Source organism: Kwoniella pini, chromosome 5, assembly GCF_000512605.2.
Source record: "Kwoniella pini CBS 10737 chromosome 5, complete sequence".
Lineage (NCBI taxonomy): Eukaryota > Fungi > Basidiomycota > Tremellomycetes > Tremellales > Cryptococcaceae > Kwoniella > Kwoniella pini.
Window position 1 is genome coordinate 1699520 of NC_091720.1, and position 20361 is coordinate 1719880.

At 35.3% G+C, this 20361-nt stretch overlaps 10 protein-coding genes across 10 annotated transcripts; 5 read left to right on the forward strand and 5 right to left on the reverse strand.

Annotated features, from left to right (window-relative positions):
• Nucleotides 1–419: 419 nt before the first annotated feature.
• I206_104402 (uncharacterized protein) lies at nucleotides 420–1568 on the forward strand (the record flags this gene model as incomplete). The annotated part of the gene is made up of 5 exons (XM_019155755.2): nucleotides 420–513; nucleotides 602–829; nucleotides 901–1154; nucleotides 1234–1477; nucleotides 1552–1568. The coding sequence occupies 5 exons, from the start codon at nucleotides 420–422 to the stop codon at nucleotides 1566–1568; spliced, it is 837 nt and encodes a 278-aa protein (XP_019010713.2).
• An 813-nt stretch (nucleotides 1569–2381) lies between these two features.
• On the forward strand, nucleotides 2382–4004 carry I206_104403 (uncharacterized protein; the record flags this gene model as incomplete). The annotated part of the gene is made up of 5 exons (XM_019155754.1): nucleotides 2382–2677; nucleotides 2782–2993; nucleotides 3076–3271; nucleotides 3348–3603; nucleotides 3729–4004. 5 exons carry the CDS (start codon nucleotides 2382–2384, stop codon nucleotides 4002–4004), a joined length of 1236 nt encoding a protein of 411 aa, XP_019010712.1.
• A 275-nt stretch (nucleotides 4005–4279) lies between these two features.
• Nucleotides 4280–7426, reverse strand: I206_104404 (uncharacterized protein; the record flags this gene model as incomplete). Its single annotated transcript, XM_019155753.1, has 11 exons — nucleotides 4280–4361; nucleotides 4427–4753; nucleotides 4837–5336; nucleotides 5418–5477; nucleotides 5537–5603; nucleotides 5669–5965; nucleotides 6023–6278; nucleotides 6342–7039; nucleotides 7106–7188; nucleotides 7242–7271; nucleotides 7340–7426. The coding sequence occupies 11 exons, from the start codon at nucleotides 7424–7426 to the stop codon at nucleotides 4280–4282; spliced, it is 2487 nt and encodes an 828-aa protein (XP_019010711.1).
• Nucleotides 7427–7831: 405 nt separating this feature from the next.
• On the forward strand, nucleotides 7832–9317 carry I206_104405 (uncharacterized protein; the record flags this gene model as incomplete). Its single annotated transcript, XM_070202942.1, has 9 exons — nucleotides 7832–7865; nucleotides 7995–8098; nucleotides 8201–8306; nucleotides 8362–8449; nucleotides 8538–8605; nucleotides 8669–8772; nucleotides 8839–8849; nucleotides 8927–9147; nucleotides 9235–9317. The coding sequence occupies 9 exons, from the start codon at nucleotides 7832–7834 to the stop codon at nucleotides 9315–9317; spliced, it is 819 nt and encodes a 272-aa protein (XP_070059043.1).
• A 387-nt stretch (nucleotides 9318–9704) lies between these two features.
• On the reverse strand, nucleotides 9705–10995 carry I206_104406 (uncharacterized protein; the record flags this gene model as incomplete). Its single annotated transcript, XM_070202943.1, has 7 exons — nucleotides 9705–9900; nucleotides 9975–10024; nucleotides 10077–10228; nucleotides 10293–10421; nucleotides 10531–10682; nucleotides 10788–10882; nucleotides 10966–10995. 7 exons carry the CDS (start codon nucleotides 10993–10995, stop codon nucleotides 9705–9707), a joined length of 804 nt encoding a protein of 267 aa, XP_070059044.1.
• A 505-nt stretch (nucleotides 10996–11500) lies between these two features.
• On the forward strand, nucleotides 11501–12434 carry I206_104407 (uncharacterized protein; the record flags this gene model as incomplete). Its single annotated transcript, XM_019155750.1, has 5 exons — nucleotides 11501–11632; nucleotides 11710–11772; nucleotides 11851–11990; nucleotides 12078–12223; nucleotides 12310–12434. The coding sequence occupies 5 exons, from the start codon at nucleotides 11501–11503 to the stop codon at nucleotides 12432–12434; spliced, it is 606 nt and encodes a 201-aa protein (XP_019010708.1).
• Nucleotides 12435–12603: 169 nt separating this feature from the next.
• I206_104408 (uncharacterized protein) lies at nucleotides 12604–13869 on the reverse strand (the record flags this gene model as incomplete). Its single annotated transcript, XM_070202944.1, has 4 exons — nucleotides 12604–13222; nucleotides 13299–13394; nucleotides 13484–13666; nucleotides 13739–13869. 4 exons carry the CDS (start codon nucleotides 13867–13869, stop codon nucleotides 12604–12606), a joined length of 1029 nt encoding a protein of 342 aa, XP_070059045.1.
• Nucleotides 13870–14660: 791 nt separating this feature from the next.
• I206_104409 (uncharacterized protein) lies at nucleotides 14661–15299 on the reverse strand (the record flags this gene model as incomplete). Its single annotated transcript, XM_019155748.1, has 1 exon — nucleotides 14661–15299. The coding sequence occupies one exon, from the start codon at nucleotides 15297–15299 to the stop codon at nucleotides 14661–14663; it is 639 nt and encodes a 212-aa protein (XP_019010706.1).
• Nucleotides 15300–16743: 1444 nt separating this feature from the next.
• I206_104410 (uncharacterized protein) lies at nucleotides 16744–18167 on the forward strand (the record flags this gene model as incomplete). The annotated part of the gene is made up of 6 exons (XM_019155747.1): nucleotides 16744–16922; nucleotides 17001–17057; nucleotides 17155–17271; nucleotides 17346–17410; nucleotides 17510–17852; nucleotides 17951–18167. The coding sequence occupies 6 exons, from the start codon at nucleotides 16744–16746 to the stop codon at nucleotides 18165–18167; spliced, it is 978 nt and encodes a 325-aa protein (XP_019010705.1).
• Nucleotides 18168–18345: 178 nt separating this feature from the next.
• Nucleotides 18346–20195, reverse strand: I206_104411 (uncharacterized protein; the record flags this gene model as incomplete). The annotated part of the gene is made up of 7 exons (XM_070202945.1): nucleotides 18346–18375; nucleotides 18471–18519; nucleotides 18643–18881; nucleotides 18952–19022; nucleotides 19186–19298; nucleotides 19393–19752; nucleotides 19795–20195. The coding sequence occupies 7 exons, from the start codon at nucleotides 20193–20195 to the stop codon at nucleotides 18346–18348; spliced, it is 1263 nt and encodes a 420-aa protein (XP_070059046.1).
• Between the last annotated feature and the right edge of the window lie 166 nt (nucleotides 20196–20361).

Consider the following 20361-nt stretch of genomic DNA (forward strand, 5'->3'; position numbering starts at 1 on the left):
TCCCTACGCGTTTGCAGAGTTACTCCATTCCAAGATGATTTGATGAAGAATTCAACTAAATCCATTGCATTGATGATCTTCCTCATATTGTACTGCCTATAGGCCTATAGCCTATTACCTGCTGCTCACTACGTTCTCGCTTGATATGTTTAGGTGTTCGGACCGGTTATAACATATGACACATGATAATCGGTGTAAAAAGCGGTATTGAATTCCGATTGCGGAATAAGTGGTCCGTGCGTTGTTGTTGTTGTTGTTGTTGTTACTGCATATTCCGAAATTTACAGGAAGCATAATCAATACCGGTGTATGTTGCTTTGGAATTTATCATCTTTTTGAAGATATTAGCATAATGGATATAACAATATCCAACAAATAACGAGCAATATACAAACCAAAAGATCAAGATCAAGATCGAAATGACAGTGACAATTGATTATAAAGGTAAAATAGTTTTTATAACAGGTGGAGGAAGAGGAATAGGTTTAGCAATTACAACTGCATTTGCTAAAGGTGAGTAAACAGACTTCTTATTCATGTATTTATGTGAACGATACTTGAACCTACCTTGCTAATATGAATTATTTCTGGTTGTTGAAAGCTGGAGCAACTGTGATTGTAACTTATACTTCAAAAGATCCAAAAGAAATTGTTGAAAAAATTTCAATTGAATTTAAAGTACCTATTCATGTTTATTATTGTCCTGGAGAAAATACGAATAGAGTAAATGAAGTAATTGAATTATCAAGTAAAGAAATAGGAGAAATAGATATTGTTATTCCAAATGCAGGTGTTAGTTTATGGAGAGATACAGTAGATATGAGTGATTGTAAGTATAATTTTTTCAAAACGATCTTTATTTTAATTGATTCATATTGTAATTATGTTGAATTTTTTTAGCCGAACTTGATTGGATTATGAAAACAAATCTTTACGCACCTATAACATTATGTAGAGGTTTTGTAAGACATTGGTTAGGTATGGGTGCATCAATAAAATCAGAAAATGATCCAGGTAAACCATTAGATATTGAAAAAATAAATTTAAATAAAAGAATTTTAGTAGTTTCAAGTATTTCAGGTGTAGTAAATATGAGACCACAAAGACAAATGGCATATAACGTTTCAAAAGCAGGTTTAACAATGGCTTGTAAAGTGAGTTTTTACTAAATTTTGCTTTTATAAAAAAAAGGAATTTTAATTGATAAAATGTAATTACTTTCAAATTAATTAGAGTTTAGCAGGAGAATGGGCAAAATATGGAATAACAATAAATTCAATTTCACCAGGTTACGTAGCTACTGATATGATTAAAGAACCACCTCCAGGAGAAGGTTCTTTATGGCCTTTAAAATGGAAACAAGATACACCAGTTGATAGATTTGCAGAAGCTGAAGAAATTGGTCAAATGGTTGTTTTAATGTGTTCTCAACAAAGTTCAACTTTTATGACTGGTCATGATTTAATTATTGATGGTGGTAAGTCACGTTTATTTTGTTAAATTGTTTAAAGACAACGATAAATTTGATATTGAAATGTTCTGTTTTTTTAGGTTTTACAACTTATTAAGTATATTTGGATTAGATGGACAATTGCATATAAATATCAGGATAGTCTATACATATTAGATAAACAGCATATGTAACCTATAAATCTGTCAAGATCTCAATCATCACTGTTTGATAATTCTCATATACTCGGGCATTGAGAATTGTCAAGTATTTTTCTGATGGTACCTTTCCACGCATGTTGCACAGATATCGTCGATCGTTGTTCGGGGCTTTATCAATATCCCGTCATCAATGTCGGTAAAAGCGGGGGCACTAACTGTCACGTGACTTTTGAGATCTGTTAGGTTCATGTAGAGTACCAAAGACGAGATCCACATGAATCAACCTTCAAACTTAATCTCACCTTGTGATATTCCAACATCCACATGAATCAAACTTCAAACTTAATCTCACCTTCCGACATTCCAACCAACCATAGATTGCACCTCATGTACAATGACTTTTCTGAGCACAGTACTCAGCCATCTGTTCTCCGGTTATACTCGTAAACTATTCTTATTAAAGTCTTCGGTAAGCCGGTCTTTCCGGAATCTTTCAGCCGATCGGTTCAACTTTTTATCATAAGTTGGCGGTCTAAAATTCCCGCCAATGATGATTATTTCGGCTCATATTGTTTTCCTCATGCTTCGTGTTGTATTAAAACTAGGCTTTAGCGTAATTCAGATGATTCTTTTTTCTTATATGTAAGTCGAAATTTGAGATATATAAATCTTTCTTGAGATATTCTTTATTATTTCAAAAGCGAAGCGCAAATCTCATTATTCTTATTATATTCAAAATATACTACTAAAGCTTTGAACATTAAAGAAAAATGTGTCAATCTTGTACTCCTAAAGTGAATGGTACGATTCATACAGCTACTTCAGTTGAATCAGCACCTCAACCACCTTTAAAATCACAATATGAAATTAAATATGATCCAGAAATAATTTTAAATGATTCAGAATTTAAAGTTCTTCAAGAAAATGATGAAGAATTAAAAAATGATAAATTTAATATTGCATGTGCATATGATGAAAAACATAATATTAAAATGATTAAAAAACCTATTCCAAAAGCTAGAGAAGGTGAAGTAATTATTAGAGTTAGAGCAACTGGTATTTGTGGGTAAGTTATATTCCATTCTTTGAGTTCAAATCAATTACTTTCTTTTCCTTCATTTCTGAAATATATATATATATATTTATATTGATATTGTACGAATTTTATAGCTCTGACGTTCACTTCTGGAAACATGGTCAAATTGGTCCTACAATGATAGTAGAATCAACTTGTGGAGCAGGACATGAATCAGCAGGAGAAATTATTGAATTAGGTGAAAATGTAACTTCATTAAAAATTGGTGATAGAGTTGCTATCGAAGCTGGTATTCCATGTGGTCAAGCAGATTGTGAAATGTGTAGAACAGGTAGATATAATGCTTGTAAGTTTTGATTTTAACTTTTTTTTTTTTTTCCTTTTCAAATTATTTTAGAGTCTCTAATTAAAAAAAATGTTTTAATTAGGTCCTCGAGTTGTATTTTTTTCAACTCCACCATATCATGGTACTTTAACTAGATTTCATGCTCATCCAGCAGCTTGGGTTCATAAATTACCAGATAATCTTTCTTATGAAGAAGGTTCTCTTTGTGAACCTTTAGCAGTTGCTTTAGCAGGATTAGAAAGAGCAAATGTTAAATTAGGTGATCCAGTAGTTATTTGGTAAGTTCAGATATCAATATTGGATATATCCAAACGTGACAATTGATTGATTGATTGAAATTACCTGAAAAAATAGTGGTGCTGGACCTATAGGATTAGTAACTTTATTAGCTGCAAGAGCTTCAGGTTGTCATCCAATTGTTATAACAGATTTACAAGAATCAAGATTAGAATTTGCGAAAACTTTAATTCCAACAGTAAGAACATGTAAAATTGAAAGAAATTGGTCACCACAAGAAACAGCTAGTGAAATTAAAAAAAAATCAGGTACAAATATTAAATTTGCATTAGAATGTACTGGATTTGAAAGTTCTATAACTGCTGCTATTTACGTGAGTGAAGAAAACAAAAATTCCTCATACTTTTTAATACACTTGGCTTTTGAGTCAATTACAATGAAATTACATATAAATTCAGTAAATAGTATACTAACTTTGATTTTTCAAAATCTTTTTAGTCAGTTGTATTTGGTGGTAAAGTTTTCGTAATAGGTGTAGGACCTTCAGAACAAAAATATCCATTTGGATATTGTTCAGCAAATGAAATTGATTTACAATATCAATATAGATATTCAAATCAATATCCTAAAGCAATCAGATTAGTTGAAGGTGGATTAATAGATTTAAAACCTTTAGTAACTCATAGATTCCCTTTAAATAAAGCTATTGATGCTTTCCACGTTGCAGCTGATCCTACTCAAGGAGCTATTAAAGTTCAAATTCAAGATTTGTAAATCTTAAATAGGTGGTAGATTCTTATTGTGTAGATATGTGGAGATTTTATTATGGTATTTATCGAAGTTTAAGCTATTGGGTAATTTCGACAGGGGATGTTGATGATGTGTAATTCATTAAGAGTATGTACGATGAAAATTGAATGAAAACAATACTGCAATTCATTACATTGGTGAAGTGTTCCCCTAATCACGTCGAATTTGGTGAGATATGAAAATGCGTCGTGATACTTATCAAAGTAATCCATCAAACAATGATACAACAATATATCTATTTATAAACCGTTATTACCTCCGAAGACATTACTACTTCCTGGCCATATACTACTTAATGTCCCAAGATCTGCAAATGGCATTCTGAATTATGAAGGGTTTTCTATCAGCAAACATGTATAAATGAGAGAAGGGAAGAATCAGCTTACAGATTTTGAGCCCAATCACCACCTGTTCCATTAGTTGAAGAAAATTCAGTACCTAATTGAGGATTACTTTGAAAGATATCATCTAACCAATTATTTGCTTCTGCGAAAACGTCCATTTGTTCTAAATTTGAATTTTGTTCTGAAATTGCTGTAGGTTGTAATAGATTAATAATTTGTAAACAACGTTCTGCCATTGGATCATCTTTTAATGAATTTAAAATTGATCTTGCTTGTTGAATTTGTTCTTCCCAAATTGATCTTCTCATTGAAAATCTATCTGTATGTAATGCAATAAGAGGTATAAAAGATGCTTGAAATAAGAAATGTCTTTCAATCAAAAAAAAAACATTAGCTTTTTGTTTCTCTTATTCTTCAAGAAAATCTTTCAAATCATTTAAAATCAAACTCACAAACCATACCAATCTTCTAATCTATTTTCTTTTCCAGGTTTATTTTGAAAAAAATCATTAATAGAATTTATAGTTTCTGCTGCACTATTTTGACATCTTTTACAACAATCCATTTCAGCTTCTAACATACCTTCTTCAATAGGTATATCATCTTGCCAAAGTGGTAAACCTCTTAAAGCTCTTTCTAAAAATAATCTACGATGTAAAATTATTCTAAAATTACAATATCTCCAAAACATCTTATGTTGAGCAAATCTTAACCAAGATGGATATATATTTGATAAACTTGGTCTTAAATATTCAGGAATTGATTTTGACCATTCTTCTAATTCATAATCCATTTGTAAACATTCAATTGCTGTTGGTGCTGGTGCTGTACATTGTATTTTTGCGTAAATGTGTGTTGTCTCCTGTATAAATCGTGCATGCCATATTATCGCTGAATATATTGTCGGTTCGCTCACTTCTACCGGCGCCTCTTTAGCATTGGGAGTAAAAGACTAAAAGGACAGAATAGATATATTAGATCGTTCTCAATATCTGCGACATGCTTGTAGCATATCTGTGAGGAATTCGCTCACTTTATCGTGAACATTGTGTACCATTCGTACATCCGATTCAGCAGGATAAGTGGGTTGAAGCTGATTGATATCATTTGTCAGTCGACCAAGCGAGTGAAGATGGAAGTTGATCCACATACTATAGGTCTACCAAAAGTTATAGACGCTCCAGCGTCGAAAGCAACGCACGCACACCATAGCCTTCGCCTTACATCAATGATTCAATCAGCTTATATATTTACAAGTTTCAATACATTCGACTGCTAACTCACCTTGTCTCCCTTTCGAAAGGAGTGATATTCCAGAAAGGTAATTCTCTATGTAAACCTAATCCTATAGCTTGACGAATTGCTATTCCCATGTAAACTGAGTTGGAATTTGGTTTGTTCCTCTTCTGACTCAGATTACTCAACACACAAAACGCTTGAACAAGTGTCAAGCTACCACATTCGAGATGTTCTGCCGATATAAGGGATATAGCAAGTTCTAAAAAATAGTCCACGACATACATTGGTCGATAAGAGCAAAATGCCCCTACAGATAAAACAATATTACATAAGAATTCCCATCTACCAATCACCATCCAATATTAGCCAACGGCAGACATCGCGCAAGGAAGTACTTACTCTTTCTGTTTAGGTGAAGGTATTATCTCACTCCATTGAGCTCTGAATGTCGGTTCGTGAAATAAAGGATATTGAGGATGATAAAGTTCAAAATATGCTGCCAGGTAATTATCAATCTCCGCTGTAGTTGGTCTCCAATCTGCTCTTGGAATCTCAGCTTGATTTGTGAGAGCAGAATCCGAATCTATATTGGTTAAGGGTATTGAACCTGCACAAATTTGCAATATTCGTAATAGAGTTGATCCAGATGCAAAACCTTGATTTGTTATATAATGTCAATAAGGAATTTCGTTTGATTGGCTTTGGAAGATCGACTCACCTAGATAGCCTTGTCCGTCGGGTTTGATCGATAAAGAAGCATACCCATCGTTCCCTTTGATTGTTAGATGAGAATACCTTTCATTCCATTCATATCCTCTCGCAGTCGATGGTTGTCTTTCCAATACCTCGCTTGTAGGTGGGTTGGAACGAGTACTTGAAACGTGCGATGCAGGAGGTATGTTGATATGACTTCGACTTGATGAAGGAGTTTGAAAATCTTGAACTAGATTACTTTTGCTAGGTAGGGAATTTTGAGTTTGAGAAATCGTTTGATTTAATGTTGGGCGTATATCAGGTATGGGTAAAATACGAGAAGAAGAAGAAGGACCTGGTACTGCTGTTAAACCGGCTATTGTCTTAGATGATGATGAAGGATCGAAATCATAACACAAAGATTGAGGTAAATTAAAAGATGACTCGGTATGAGAAGATATAGATAAATCTGCCGAGGAAGGTGATATAAAGTTATTCAATTCTAGTTCGTCTCGATTCCTTTCATTAGACTCGTTTATATAAGAACGACTACTTTCACCTGGTGAAGGTCTACCAGTAGAACTTTGACCTAAATTCAAACTTGGTATAGTACCTGAACTCGGACCAACACCGAGACTTCGAGGTAATTCAGGTATCATCGAAGATCTTTCGCTTGATAATCTTTGTAATTCGTTCAATCGACTTTCTAACTCATCAACGTATCTACCCAAGGAAAACAGTTACTAAAAGCTTTTTACGGGTATATTTAATAACCTTATATTGACTTACTCTTTCGTACGTCTTCTTCTAGTAGGTTGTATACATTGTTTACCTAGCTTAATACATAATCCACAAGGTATTGTACGGTCGCACTGTCTTGCGTATGAGCTTATGTTTTAACTTAGATAAGTGCGAGGTGACTTACTTTACGCTTCAGTCGACTACATTCAGTACACTTTGAAGTTCAATTGTCCTATCAGCGTTCTCTCATAATAATAGAAATAAAAGGTCAGGAATACGCACAGCTCTTCTTGAAAGCCCATCATTTTCCTGACCCTGATCTTCTATTTCATCCGGAGCTGGTGAGTCACTTGTACGAGCCGCTGGCATTCCTGATTTAACCCAACCTACAGGGTAAGCTTGGATACTCTCAATATGTTTTCATGGGATAATTCACCGTTTAGATTTCTGAAAATTCCAAATATATGTTAAAAAAGTAACGGTTATATTGACGTTATATTTGGACGATCATTGCGGTTCTTTTTCCCCGCTTCAGATCAGGTGATGTAATCACAGCTTTTCATACCAAGACTTACGTAATTGTTAACTTTTAAATGGAGATTTCATAGATGTCCGTCTACCGATCTCTCATCATTTGGGATCTTTGCCGTCGCTGACGGGCGATTTCGTAGGCTTCTTGAATGTACATTCGACGTCGTATAAGCATAACAAAACTATCATATATCATTATTGATCGCTGAAAGCTTCTTCTCACTATATAAAAACATTATCAAGATGGCTTTCGCACAGAACATTTCACGATTGATAGGTATGTCCCTTCTCTGTTGGCTTCGCTTTGCGAATTCATCTGATTAAGCCGATCGATATGGCCACCTGTGGTCACGATGGATCACTCTTATATTGGTATCGTATTCCTTTGGCTGATCATCTTTAATAGTACCTATCGCTATCGGAGCAACGGTAGTTCAATCCTCATTGTATGATGTTCCTGGTGGATATAGAGCTGTATTATTCGATCGATTCAAGGGAGTTCGACCAGATGTGAGTAAAACGATTTAAATACCTAGACTTGGCTTTTCCGTGTATTCAGTTTCTTTCTGATGAAAGCATTGCGCTAATGATCTATCGTGATCTACGTCTCAGGCTTCAGGAGAAGGTACACATTTCTTGATTCCATGGTTACAAAAAGCCATTTTATACGATGTTAGAATCAAGCCAAGGAATATATCGACTACAACTGGATCGAAGGGTAAATACATCTTACCTTCTTCTTTAAATACCGTGCTGAGTGAAATGTCAATTAGATATGCAAATGGTATCTTTGACTTTGAGGGTAATGTCAAGGCCCGATATCGATCATTTACCTAAGATATACCAAAACTTGGGTTTAGAGTAAGTCTACAAATATCGAGTACTAGCTCGTCCCATATTTCTGCAATATGTATTATCAGAGTTTTGCTGATGATTATTTCATCTATAGCTATGATGAGCGAGTACTTCCTTCGATCGGTAATGAGGTTTTGAAAGCCACTGTTGCACAATTCGATGGTAAGTCATCGGTATTATTTTCTCTCATCGAAGTGAATATCCGGCTCATCGTTATCTCAATAGCTTCCGAATTAATCACCAACCGAGAAATTGTTTCAGCAAGAATCAGGGATGACTTGTTGAACAGAGCAAAAGAATTTAACATCCAACTAGAGGACGTATCTATCGTGAGTTCACTCTCATTCAATCTACTATCGATTTGCGGCTAATTCCTATCAAACTCATTATCTCAGACACATATGACGTGAGTATTCTCGATCTGAACACTAACGGATACTAAGAGGATATCGGCTTATATGAGTTTTATCATACGCTCAATAGTTTCGGTAAAGAATTCACAACAGCTGTTGAACAAAAACAAATTGCTCAACAAGATGCAGAAAGAGCTAAATTCGTAGTTGAAAAAGCTGAACAAGAAAGACAAGCAGCTGTTATAAGAGCAGAAGGTGAAGCAGAAGCTGCTAATACAATTTCAAAAGCAATTAATAAAGCTGGAGATGCTTTTGTTCAATTTAGAAAAATTGAAGCTAGTAGAGAAATTGGTAAGTCTTCGAATTTCATTCGATTTTTACATAATCGAGAATAAAATTAGATAGGAGGTTTTACTAATTCTGCTCTGAATTCTTTAGCCGCAACTCTCTCTCAAAGTAAGAATGTAAGCTATGTTCCTGCTGCTGAGGGTAACTTGTTATTACAAGTACCTTCTCAGTAATAGGTTGAGTAGAGATGGATGACACAAGGGGATATTGGTTGAGGATTTGAGTTAATTTGATTGAAAAGAAGGATGAGGGGAGCCTAGGGTAAACACAATACTATGTACTATGTGACAAAAGCAATTCCACTCCATGCACAATTTAACATTCTGCAGGATTCCAGCTAGGGATCATTGATTGAATCCTCATGGGCTTTTATTCACATGATTATTGCTGATTGCATCAAATCCAATACGAGAAGATCGAGACAATCTTGAAATATCCCATATATTCATGTTCATCATTTCATGGCACATACGTATTAATGAATTATGAAAGGGAAAAAAAACACTTATTCAACCCCTTCTTATCCACCTTGTACTGATTAACACTCAAATCGGATCAATTTAAGCGGTAGTTTCCTCTTTCTTGTCTTCTCCTGCAGCTTCTGACTTTTCAGTGATAGCTTGAGCTTTGAGATCAGCAGCAAGTTGATCGACTTCTTTAGTTTCTTCAGTAGTAGAGGTTGGTTTCTCTTCGCTTGTTGTGGTTGTAGCGGCAGGAGCAGCTGGTTCATGAGTTGATGAAGCATTGGTTACGTCCCTAAAATTCAAGATGCATCATCTAGTCAGCAAAGGACTTTGTTTGGTATAAATATGAATATTATTGATGCTCACTCAGCTTTCTCCTCTTTTGGCTCTTCTTTTTCGGCAGCAGCGGAGGTCTCCTGAGCCTAAGTCAGCTCGAGTCCAAGATCAACAGTCTTCCGGCTAGCTCACATTGACAGGTTCAACTTCCTTAGTCTCCTCAGTAGCGGCAGGAGCGGCAGATTCCTCCTCCTTAGATTCCTCAGCGGAAGGGGCAGCAGCAGAACCTGAACCGGCATTGGCAGTTTGAGCATCTTCAAAAGCGGTTTTGAAAAGGTTTGCATCTACATTATAAATGTCAGCTTGGATCTCTGACTCTCGTATCAACAAACTAAGTATTTTACTAACTTTCGGAGTTACCAAATCGGATAGCCAAAGTTTCAGGAGCAGCTTCACCTTCAGCGTAATCGGCAGCAACATTCCATACCCAAGATCTATCAGATCCAACATTTGGTGAAAGCTTCATATCGGAAGAAACTACAGAGTAAAAGATTTTCGTGAGCACAGGGTACTCGGATTGAACGCATTGACGTTGTTCTACTATCATGTCCCAAAATCCACTTTTCAATTTCATAGGACAACTCACCGATGTGGTTAGCGCAAACTTTCAGTGTCTTATCACGTCTCATTACTAATCTAATCTTCTTGGTTTCTTTGTGTTTAAGTAATCTGACATCTCCTGTACCTCTTTCTTTCCATTCGAGCGATTCTTTAGCGAATCTGAAGAGTTTTGCTCGCCTACAAGACCACCAACAGTGAGTCAGCTGTCAAATGAACTTGATTGACAATACGAATATTGGAAAAATGCCAAAAGCTATCGCCAAGGACAAAAAGGATACTCACATTTTGAAGAGAACTTCCTCATCTTCCTCGTGAGTCTTAGCTTCAACTTGTTCTGTGAGCTTGATGACTGGTTCGAAGTGAGGGTCGTGCTCCTCCTACACCATTTAAACATAAGCAGTATTCCTCCCATCTTAGATTCCTGTTTAACCTGTCTTGGTGGTTACAGAACCTAACTCACAGCTCCAACTTGTTCGGTAGGTTCAGCCATTATGAAAAGTAATTTATCTATTTCAAGCACAGACAATTTAGCTTCCTATCGATTTTTCTTCCTCCGCTTGCAGCGATGGGATCTGATACAAGTAGTCGATTTATATGGTACAATTTTACTCACTGGGTATGTGAATGTGTGGATATACGATTCTTGAGAAATGAATGAATACGATGGCAAATTAGTTTAAATATATAATGGAATGAGCTCGTCTTGTCGATATAAGATCACCCACGCGCTTTTGACGCACTTGCAAACTTGCTGATCTTAGTTTAGCTCCACCACGCACGTGTGCCTAACTCAAGATTCATTGCCTTCTGAGACGCCTAAATCACGTCGCGTGCCACGTTGAGTTGTTCGTTGTTCACTACTGAAGACCTAGAAGATGATGTCAATGTTATGTATATTTGTAAGTAATTGCATCAATAGTTGACTAGATATACCATATACACTTGTACAAATCGAACCGGGAAGGGCACAAGATATCAGCAAGACTCGGAATTATATGATGATACCTCGTTTAACCAACCTTTTCACCTTATTTTTGCTAGTCCTTCCTTTCACCCTCGCACACCGTATAGATATAGATCCAGGAGAGAAGGAATGTTATTTCGAAAGTTTGCAACCTCAAGATAAGGTGAATTATCTTCTGACCTATCCCATTCATGAAAGACTTTCCGTTCCTTGTAGAGCTCGAGCTGAAACATCGATTAGATGACTATAACCTACGAAGTAGGAGGATCGACCAGTGGAGGACATCTAGATATAGATTTCTACGTAAGTTTCATGCCCCACCAAAATCCATTTGCTTCATTGACGAATAGGAAGAAGCATTGACGTCTATTCTGCTATTAGGTGGTTGACCCTCATGGCAAAACAATATATACACAACATAAAAAGTCTCAAGGATCATTTTCATTATCGGCCAGTTCAAGTGGGAAATACACTTATTGTTTTAGTAACGAAATGAGTAGTTACGCTAGGAAAGTTCTGAGGTACGCTTTACCCAGCTTTTAGATTACACTGTTCCTTCAAGGGTATGATAAAGTTTGGTATCATGGCTAATCTGCCACTTATCCCAGTTTTAATGTTCACGGGCAACTATATATAGGGGATGAAGAACAAATAGCACCTGTAGAACAAGAAGTACGAGATCTTAGTGCTGGATTGCAATTGGTTAAAGATGAACAAGCTTATCTGGTGGTGAGAGAAAGAGTTCATCGAAATAGTGAGTTTCTTCATAACTTAAGTCTACTACATTGAATTCTTATTTGACGGTAAGCAATGTCACTAATATATGGTGATCCACGTTAGCTTGCGAATCAACGAACTCAAGAGTCAAATGGTGGGCAATTGTTCAGACTGTGATTCTTTTCAGTCTATGCGCTTGGAATGTCCATTATCTCAAAAGCTGGTTCGAAGTTAAACGAGTTTTATGATCTTATGCAGACGATTAACTCAATGCATATTTAACGAACTATTTATGTGCATTTAGCGATGACTCGGATTCATATATTCTCCGCCATTACTCTCAGCTTATCCTTATCTCATCTTTTTCAAAAAATTAGAAGAAGAATCATGTCAGTTAAAATTCTACAAAAGTGAAAATTAACAACTCACAACTAAACCCATTCCTACATCAGGATATCTATTTCCAAAAACTGGATTTCTTTCAATAATTTCCAAAATCTCTTTCATTTCTTCATCTGATAAAATAATTTTAGTAACATTAACATTTTGAGAAACTTTTTGAAAATTAATAGTTCCAGGTAAAGGTATAATAATTTTATTAAAATTTAAAATACTACCTAAAATTAATTCTACAATTGATTTATTATTTTTTTTAGATAAATTTTTAATTTCATTTAATAAATTTAAATTTTTATTAAAATTTTCATTTGATAATCTAGGTAAAAAATTTCTCCAATCTTTTTTTCCAATTTCATTTAAATTTTTCGTTATTTTACCTGATAAAAAACCATGTCCAAATGGTGAATATCCAATTATTTTAATATTTAATTTTTCACAAATTTTTATTGTTTTTAAAATTTCTGAATCATTTAAAGTTTGTAATGAAATTTCAATTTCATTTGAAGAAATTTTTTCGCCATTTGTTAAATTATTTATTTTTTCAATTGTTTTATAAGAAACTTCTGATAATCCAATTGTTTTAAATAAACCTTCTTTTTGAAGTTCAATAAGATTATTAATAGTTTCTTCAAGAGGTCTGAAAAAAGAAAAAATCATACTTTATCTGGTTAAACCTCAACTTTGAATATAAAACAGAACTTATTTTAACTCACCGATCATCAGGTAATCTTGCAGGAGCGAAAATATCAATTTCTTTACCTTTTAATAGATCTTTAGCAATTAATATTTCGTTCTTGAGGTATTCATAGCTATCACACAGTAATCCGACACCAGCTCAGCTCAGCCAATTGTCATCATTTCGCAAATATCATCTCGATGAAGACGAAATCAAACTCACTCTCCAGTACAACCCGAGAATTTTCCAATCATACCACCTTTAACACTTACAATAGCTTTATCTTTATATTTTGGATAAGTTTCAAAAAACCTTCCAAGAAGTTTTAAATTTGATAATGGATCTTCCTCACTTCCATAAAATAATGCAGTGTTTAAAAGATTGGCATCTGCATCAAGGGAAGTTCTGCGTTGAAGAAATAGGTTATAACCAAAATCTGCCTTTTCGAAATGCGATATCTTCAAAACCTGTACTCACTTAATCACGGTAAAAGCTTGTTCATCAGGTAAAGGCTCATCAAGTCCAGCTGTTAAACCCATTAAACCTAATCCCATACGAATAGTAGGTTTACCAGCTAAAATAAAAGTTTGATCTTTTGTATCGGACATCTTAATAATACTCAATTTGATTTCTGATAATTTGTCTCATTCACTTTTCGATGATTGGACAAATATAATGATTTTTCATATTCTGTATCGCTATTTATACGATACAAATCACTTATCAAGTCCTATGATTTATCATTTCTCCCTCGGTGATTTTCATTCATAAACAGCCCCTCGGCCCACCTGGCTTCTCAAACATATGCTATACCGACGGTCATTGCAATGATACATCAGTGTTTTTACTCAGAAAGATCAACTGATACGCCTCCTCCACTATCTCTCCACTTTTATATGGCAAACCTCCATTTCATCGGCGGTGTTTATCGGTTCAACGCGTTGTGAAACCTTTTTCCTCCACCTCCGAATACATTTGATGTGTGGAGGACCAATTTAGACTGTTTATCATTCTCGACTGAGGGACGAGGTACAGTCAAAAAGAAATGAGTTCATATGCTGTAGCGCAAATGGAATATGTACATCATAGTGGAGGATGGTCTACTGCACATATAATTATACCACGAGCGTTAAATGGGTAAATTCTCATCTATCATGGCTAAAGTAGATTAATCTTGTAAACAGATTAAAAAGGTAGATACGATATCACATCATCTGAGTATACATAAAAACGACAAATCGTAAAGATAGTAAATTAAGAGAAATCGCATGATATTGCAATAAAACCATATACAGCATGTGACGTGTGAATCAAGGGGGTTGAGCATTGAAAACTAAAGAAGAAGATAAGTTAGGAGATTTAGAGCGTGATCTGTATCAATCCCATTCCCAGTCCCAGTCTAGCTTTGAGTGCTGGTGCCGTCTGTCGGGTACTGAAAAGGATTTACTGGGTCTAGGTAATATTCCCAGTAGAGGTCTTTGAAGCTTTTCGATCGATCTTTAAGATCAGTCCTAGCACCTTCGTCAAAGTACTTCTCATATTCAGCGTATAACGGATGAGAAGCTTCAATTTGGGGTATAGTTTTATTGATAATACCCTTACTCAAGTAAAGATCGATAAAACTGTTCAAAAAAGTTTTGCCAGGCCCGGTTAATTCTGGTTTCTTAATTCTTGGACAATTGTCTCTGTCAGTATTACATTTTGAGAATCGATCATGAAGCGATTTGGCAGTATTAGAGAGTTTATCTGCAGTCTCCACGAGTTTTACAGCTTCGTAGAGTTCGTCGCGCATGGCTTTAGCGTCCCTTACACCTTCTCGAGAGATATCAGGTGCTTCGAACAGAAATTCTGACGTGTCACATATTCCCTCTGCTAGCTTTTCAGGGTCTTCTCCAAGATTGTAGGATTTCCGCGATTGTTTCATACGGTTGTTCGCGAGGCTCTTAAAGGCCTCAATCTCTTCTTTGAGTCGTGTAAGCCTTTCACTTGCCGTATTGTTCGTCATATGAGCATCATAATTAGTTGACGATGATGACATGGTGATTCGAAAAGTCTATAAATGCAAACGATTACGATAATCTGTGGTGTGGTGGTCAGTTGACGAAGAAGATAGAATTGAGTTCGTTTACAATATCACGATGGCAATACGGTTCTGAGCCCTACTTATATGCATGAGATGGCAAGTTGCTTACTCAGGCTACAAACGTTTTAACCTTTATGTGATTTGGAAGCCCTGTTACATCCTTTCCTATAACATTCAAAAGAGCAAAAAGAAGCATGATGACGTTATATTGACATTATACTGATAATCGTCACGACATCCGTTCTTTCCCTTTCAGCTCTGTAGATAGCGTCATATCTTCCTTTCAAGTTTTCCTCAGTAAGAGCAGAGACATCCAAGTATGACTTCATTCAGAATCATAAGCAGCAAGTCAGAATCAATTTACCTTTTTCATTGTTCCGAAACAGCCACTTCTCAGTCTGTGAGGTCCACCATACACACAACTCTATACATGGGACATTTACTACTCGTAAAGTATATTACGAAATGTTCAACACAGTAGAAAGTAGGTAGAAGCAGAAAATAGTAAGAATATCCACTGATTGAGTGCAGGTAATAATACACCGAGTATATATTAAAGTGACACAAAAAGTAGGTGAGCATCTGCAAGCGTCCTCAAGTCGAAGGGTTGAGGAAAGGTCAAATGACCTGAAATAGCATGAAAGGATAGTGAGCGTCATCATCACAAGAAGACCAATTCATGAAAAGATACACGCGGGACCTTAGTACAAGTGCCAATCGAAGGCATAATCATGAAAGGACTTACTAAGCTCATAAACTCATCCTCAAGCAAAGACGTATGTAGGAAGACCATCCTTTGAGGCTCTTCAACGTCATCATTGTCATGGAAGGAGAGATCTATGAAAAGGTCTGTAAGGATTTTCAAGCGTGTCATCATAGGCGAGAGGAACATCCAAGCTCTCTTGGATGCTTGGAAGAGCCTTGAATGATAATTTGAGTCCAAACTGTCATTAGCAATTTTCAGACAGTATGATTAGCGACTCAAAGTAATAGCAAATCACCCGCCCATTCGGAAATTAGTTGAGTTGACTTATCACTTACAGGCCTTCTTTCTATACTGATCATATCACTCGAGCACAAATGACTCTCAAGCAACGTACAGTGCGTGTTAATTTCGCGTTAATTTCGCGTCCCATCTCTTTATACGCTACAGCGAAGCGATAGACCATCCGTCATGATAAGTCTAAGCTGCAGCTGCCACCTAGTCTCTCGTTCCGTCGGAACCGATAATCGCGCTTCGACGTCATCGATGTGCTAGCTGAACTGAACTTACAAGACCTTCGCATAAATATAATCTTATCCATGACTTATATGGTGATCCAGTCTCTTTAACGAATCACAAAACGTAAACATTCCTTGAGGAAAGCTAGCTTCTCACAATTCAATTCGCACAATCACTATGACATCTGAATCGATACCACCTTTTTCATCTTTACCAATTGATAAATCTGGACCACCTTATAACGCATGGGGATTATACGGTTCAGAAAATGAAAAAGGTAGATTAAATTTAATTACGGCTGAAAATATAAAAAGGGGTAAAGATACTATAACAGAAGGGATAACTATAAATCTGAAGTATATTAATTTTTTAACCTTTGGAAAAAATTGTTAAAATCATAACGTATTAAACTAATTTTAATAACTCTTAATTAGTTTACCTTTAGATTTTTTACCTGTACATGCATCGAGATTACCTTTAGAACATAATATGTAAGCATTCAAACATTCTCAATTTATATTATACGATTCTTATAATAATTGTCTGATCTGATAACTGATGATTCTGATGGATTTGTTATCAATTAAGTAAATGTTCTGGACATTCAAATGATGATATATTAAATTTTAATACTCAAGGATCAACACAATGGGATGGATTTAGACATTATCCATATCAAAATTGGCCAGAAGAAGGGAAATTCACGTATCTACGATATTTTCATTTAATATCACAAAGAAAATGATGAATACTAATTATTCTATGATGTGCTTCAATAGGTTTTACGGAGGAATGGATATTTCAGAAGCTAGTAATAAAGAAATAAAGAAATACGGTGTACAAAGTCAGTAAAAATCAATTTTTGAGGAAAAAAACAAAAATCAAATATCAAATCACTAATTAATGTTTTTGTTGTACACCTCTCTTTTTTTTTCGATGATAGATTACTCTGATAAACCAATAACTTCAATTGCTCATTTAATTGATATACCTTTATATTTATCTAAAAATAATTTACCATCAATTGATTCATTTTCAAATTCAAATCCAATTTCATTAAAAATTATAAAATCATGTATAAAAGAATTTAAGATTAATATAAAATCAGGTGATATTTTATTAATTAAAACAGGATTTATTGAATCAATTTTATCAAAATCAAATTTAGAAAGAAATGAATTAAAAAATAGAAAAAAACAAGGAAATCAATCTTGTGGAATTGAATCTTCAGAAGAAATTTGGAAATGGCATTGGGAAAAAGGTATTTCAGCAGTTGCATCTGATTGGTAAGTTTCCTCCCTTTTCTTTTTTCCCTCATTTTATTCCAAAAATTTAATTTCATTTATTAATCTTTTTATATAATTCATACTCATAATTTCCATAGTCCATCATACGAAGCTTGGCCTGCACCTTCAAATATTTTATCATGTCATGAAATATTTTTAGCAGGTTGGGGTTTACCAATTGGTGAACTTTTTGATCTTAGGGAATTATCAAAACAATGTAAAAAATTTAATAAATGGACTTTCTTTTTTACAAGTATGGGTTTAAATGTTCCAGGAGGTATAGCAACTCCACCAAATGCTCAAGCTATATTATAATTAAATTTTTATATAGGCATGATTGTCTAAATGTATATATAATCATTCATTCGTTTGTTCGTTATAAATACATGATGATCATTCTTAAATGCTCCTTAAAATCTCGTGATCTCATAAATCGTAATTTTTTACATCTTGTCATCTTGTCAAACTCGACATAAGATAATGACCTATACCTCTAACTAGGTGCATCAAGAACCAATTCCATCTATACAGAGAAGTGGGAATATCAGTAAAGAGAGCATATATATTGCTAAAAAGCGCGTATGGCTTCGCAATTCTAAATGAAATCGCAATGCTCACAAATTGATTATAATCTATAGTAATATGACCTGATCCATTAATATCAAGTCTGAAAATTGTCAAAGTAAATTAGTAAAACTTCTCAATTCACCATTTTCTAAGCAATCCATTTTTGTTGAATCCTTTTTTCAACTTCGTATTGTAGCTGATTCAACGAGGAAATTTCACTTACCTTCTAAATCCTTCTGTATAATGTTTAACAGTAACACAAGCCATTAAAAATCTATCAAAACTAATTCCTTTTGTTGGTGCTTGTCCAGCTTTTGGAGGAGGTGCAAAACGTTTTTCTAAAGAGATTACCATTTCTTTAGGTAAAGAAAAACCAAATCCTAATAAAGCGTTATGTAATTCTTTACGATCAATTGTTCCTGAATTATCACGATCGAAACGTCTGAAAATACCATGCCAATCCTAATTTATCCAAAATTTTTTATCAGTTCATCAATTATCTTTATACATAAAAGTTGAGATTTTAATTAACCTGTATGTAACGATATAATCCTTCAAATTCTTGGAAATTAATTGTACCGCTTTTATCGGTATCAAAGATGTCTGTGATGAAAAGTTTGGTCAGCTCATACCCGATTTGACGACAACGTTATATATGATTGAAGACTTACTCATCAACTGTATACCACCACACATATGATCATTAATGATCAGCTCAAAATCGATCCAATATGAGAGGTCCTTGATACCCTTCTTTGAACCTCACTCACCATCTTAACTGCATCTTCTCTCGCATCCATCATAGTATCCTTCGCCAACAATCTTTGCAAATCCGTTGTACTCAAGTCTCCAGATCGAGAAGAGTCAAATTGCACGAACCTGTCGAATATTTCATTATCAGCATCCTCTTGTTTGTTGAGCAATTTCAAAGCAAAAGAAGCAGAAGGAGTGAAGAGAATAATGTGATATTTACATGCGGTGCAGCTCTGCGTCGTCAGCTCCCATAGGAGGAGAAGCTTGGACCTGCTGCGGATGATGAGATTGTTGTTGCCATTGTTGCTGTTGTTGAGGAGGTGGTGGCGGTGGTTGATTATACTGACCGTATTGATTTTGACTTTGGTTCTGACTCTGTTGACTCCATCTTTGCCGTTGCGATGGTGGTCTTTGTTGTTGTTGTTGTGGTGCTGGTGGTGGTGGAGGTCCACCTTGTTGATATTGTTGAGGAGGTGGAGAAGTATATCCTTGAGGAGGTCTTCCTAATGATTGTGGTCTTTGACCGTATCCACCTGGAGGACCTTGTTGAGGTTGTTGTCCACTTTGATATTGTTGTTGTCTAGGATCAAATCCACTCTGTTGAGGTGGTGGCGAAGTATACTGTTGTCTTGGAGGAGGTGGTGGTTGACTATATTGTTGTTGTGGTTGTCCATAAGCTCCAGGTAAACCCTGTTGAGGAGGAGGTTGTGAATATTGTTGTTGTTGTTGAGGTGGAGGAGGAGGAGCAGAGGGTTGTAATTCAGCTTGAGCTTTAGCAGCATCTTCAGCTCTTTTCTTTGCATATCTTTCTTCATATCTTCTTCTAGCTTCATCAGATGCACTACCGTATGGAGAAGGAGTATCCATAAATCCACCTTGTTGTTGTGGTGGACCCATATTATTTGGTTGTCTAGGTGTTGGATTACGTTGAGAAGGAGGTTGAGGTGAAGAAGTATCTCTCATTGCTCTATCACCTATTGCGAAAGGAGAATCACCTCCTGATGGTCTACCTAAATATGCCATTTTCAAAAAGGGATAATTAAAGGATCAAAGCGATTTCAAAAGAAGAAGGCGGTGAGATCCGTATCAAATCGTTCATATACTACAGTGACCAAAGGAAAAAGCGAAGATCAGGCGGTGCTATTATTCGGTTTAAGACTCTGAAGATATACCTTGGCTGTGTGATATC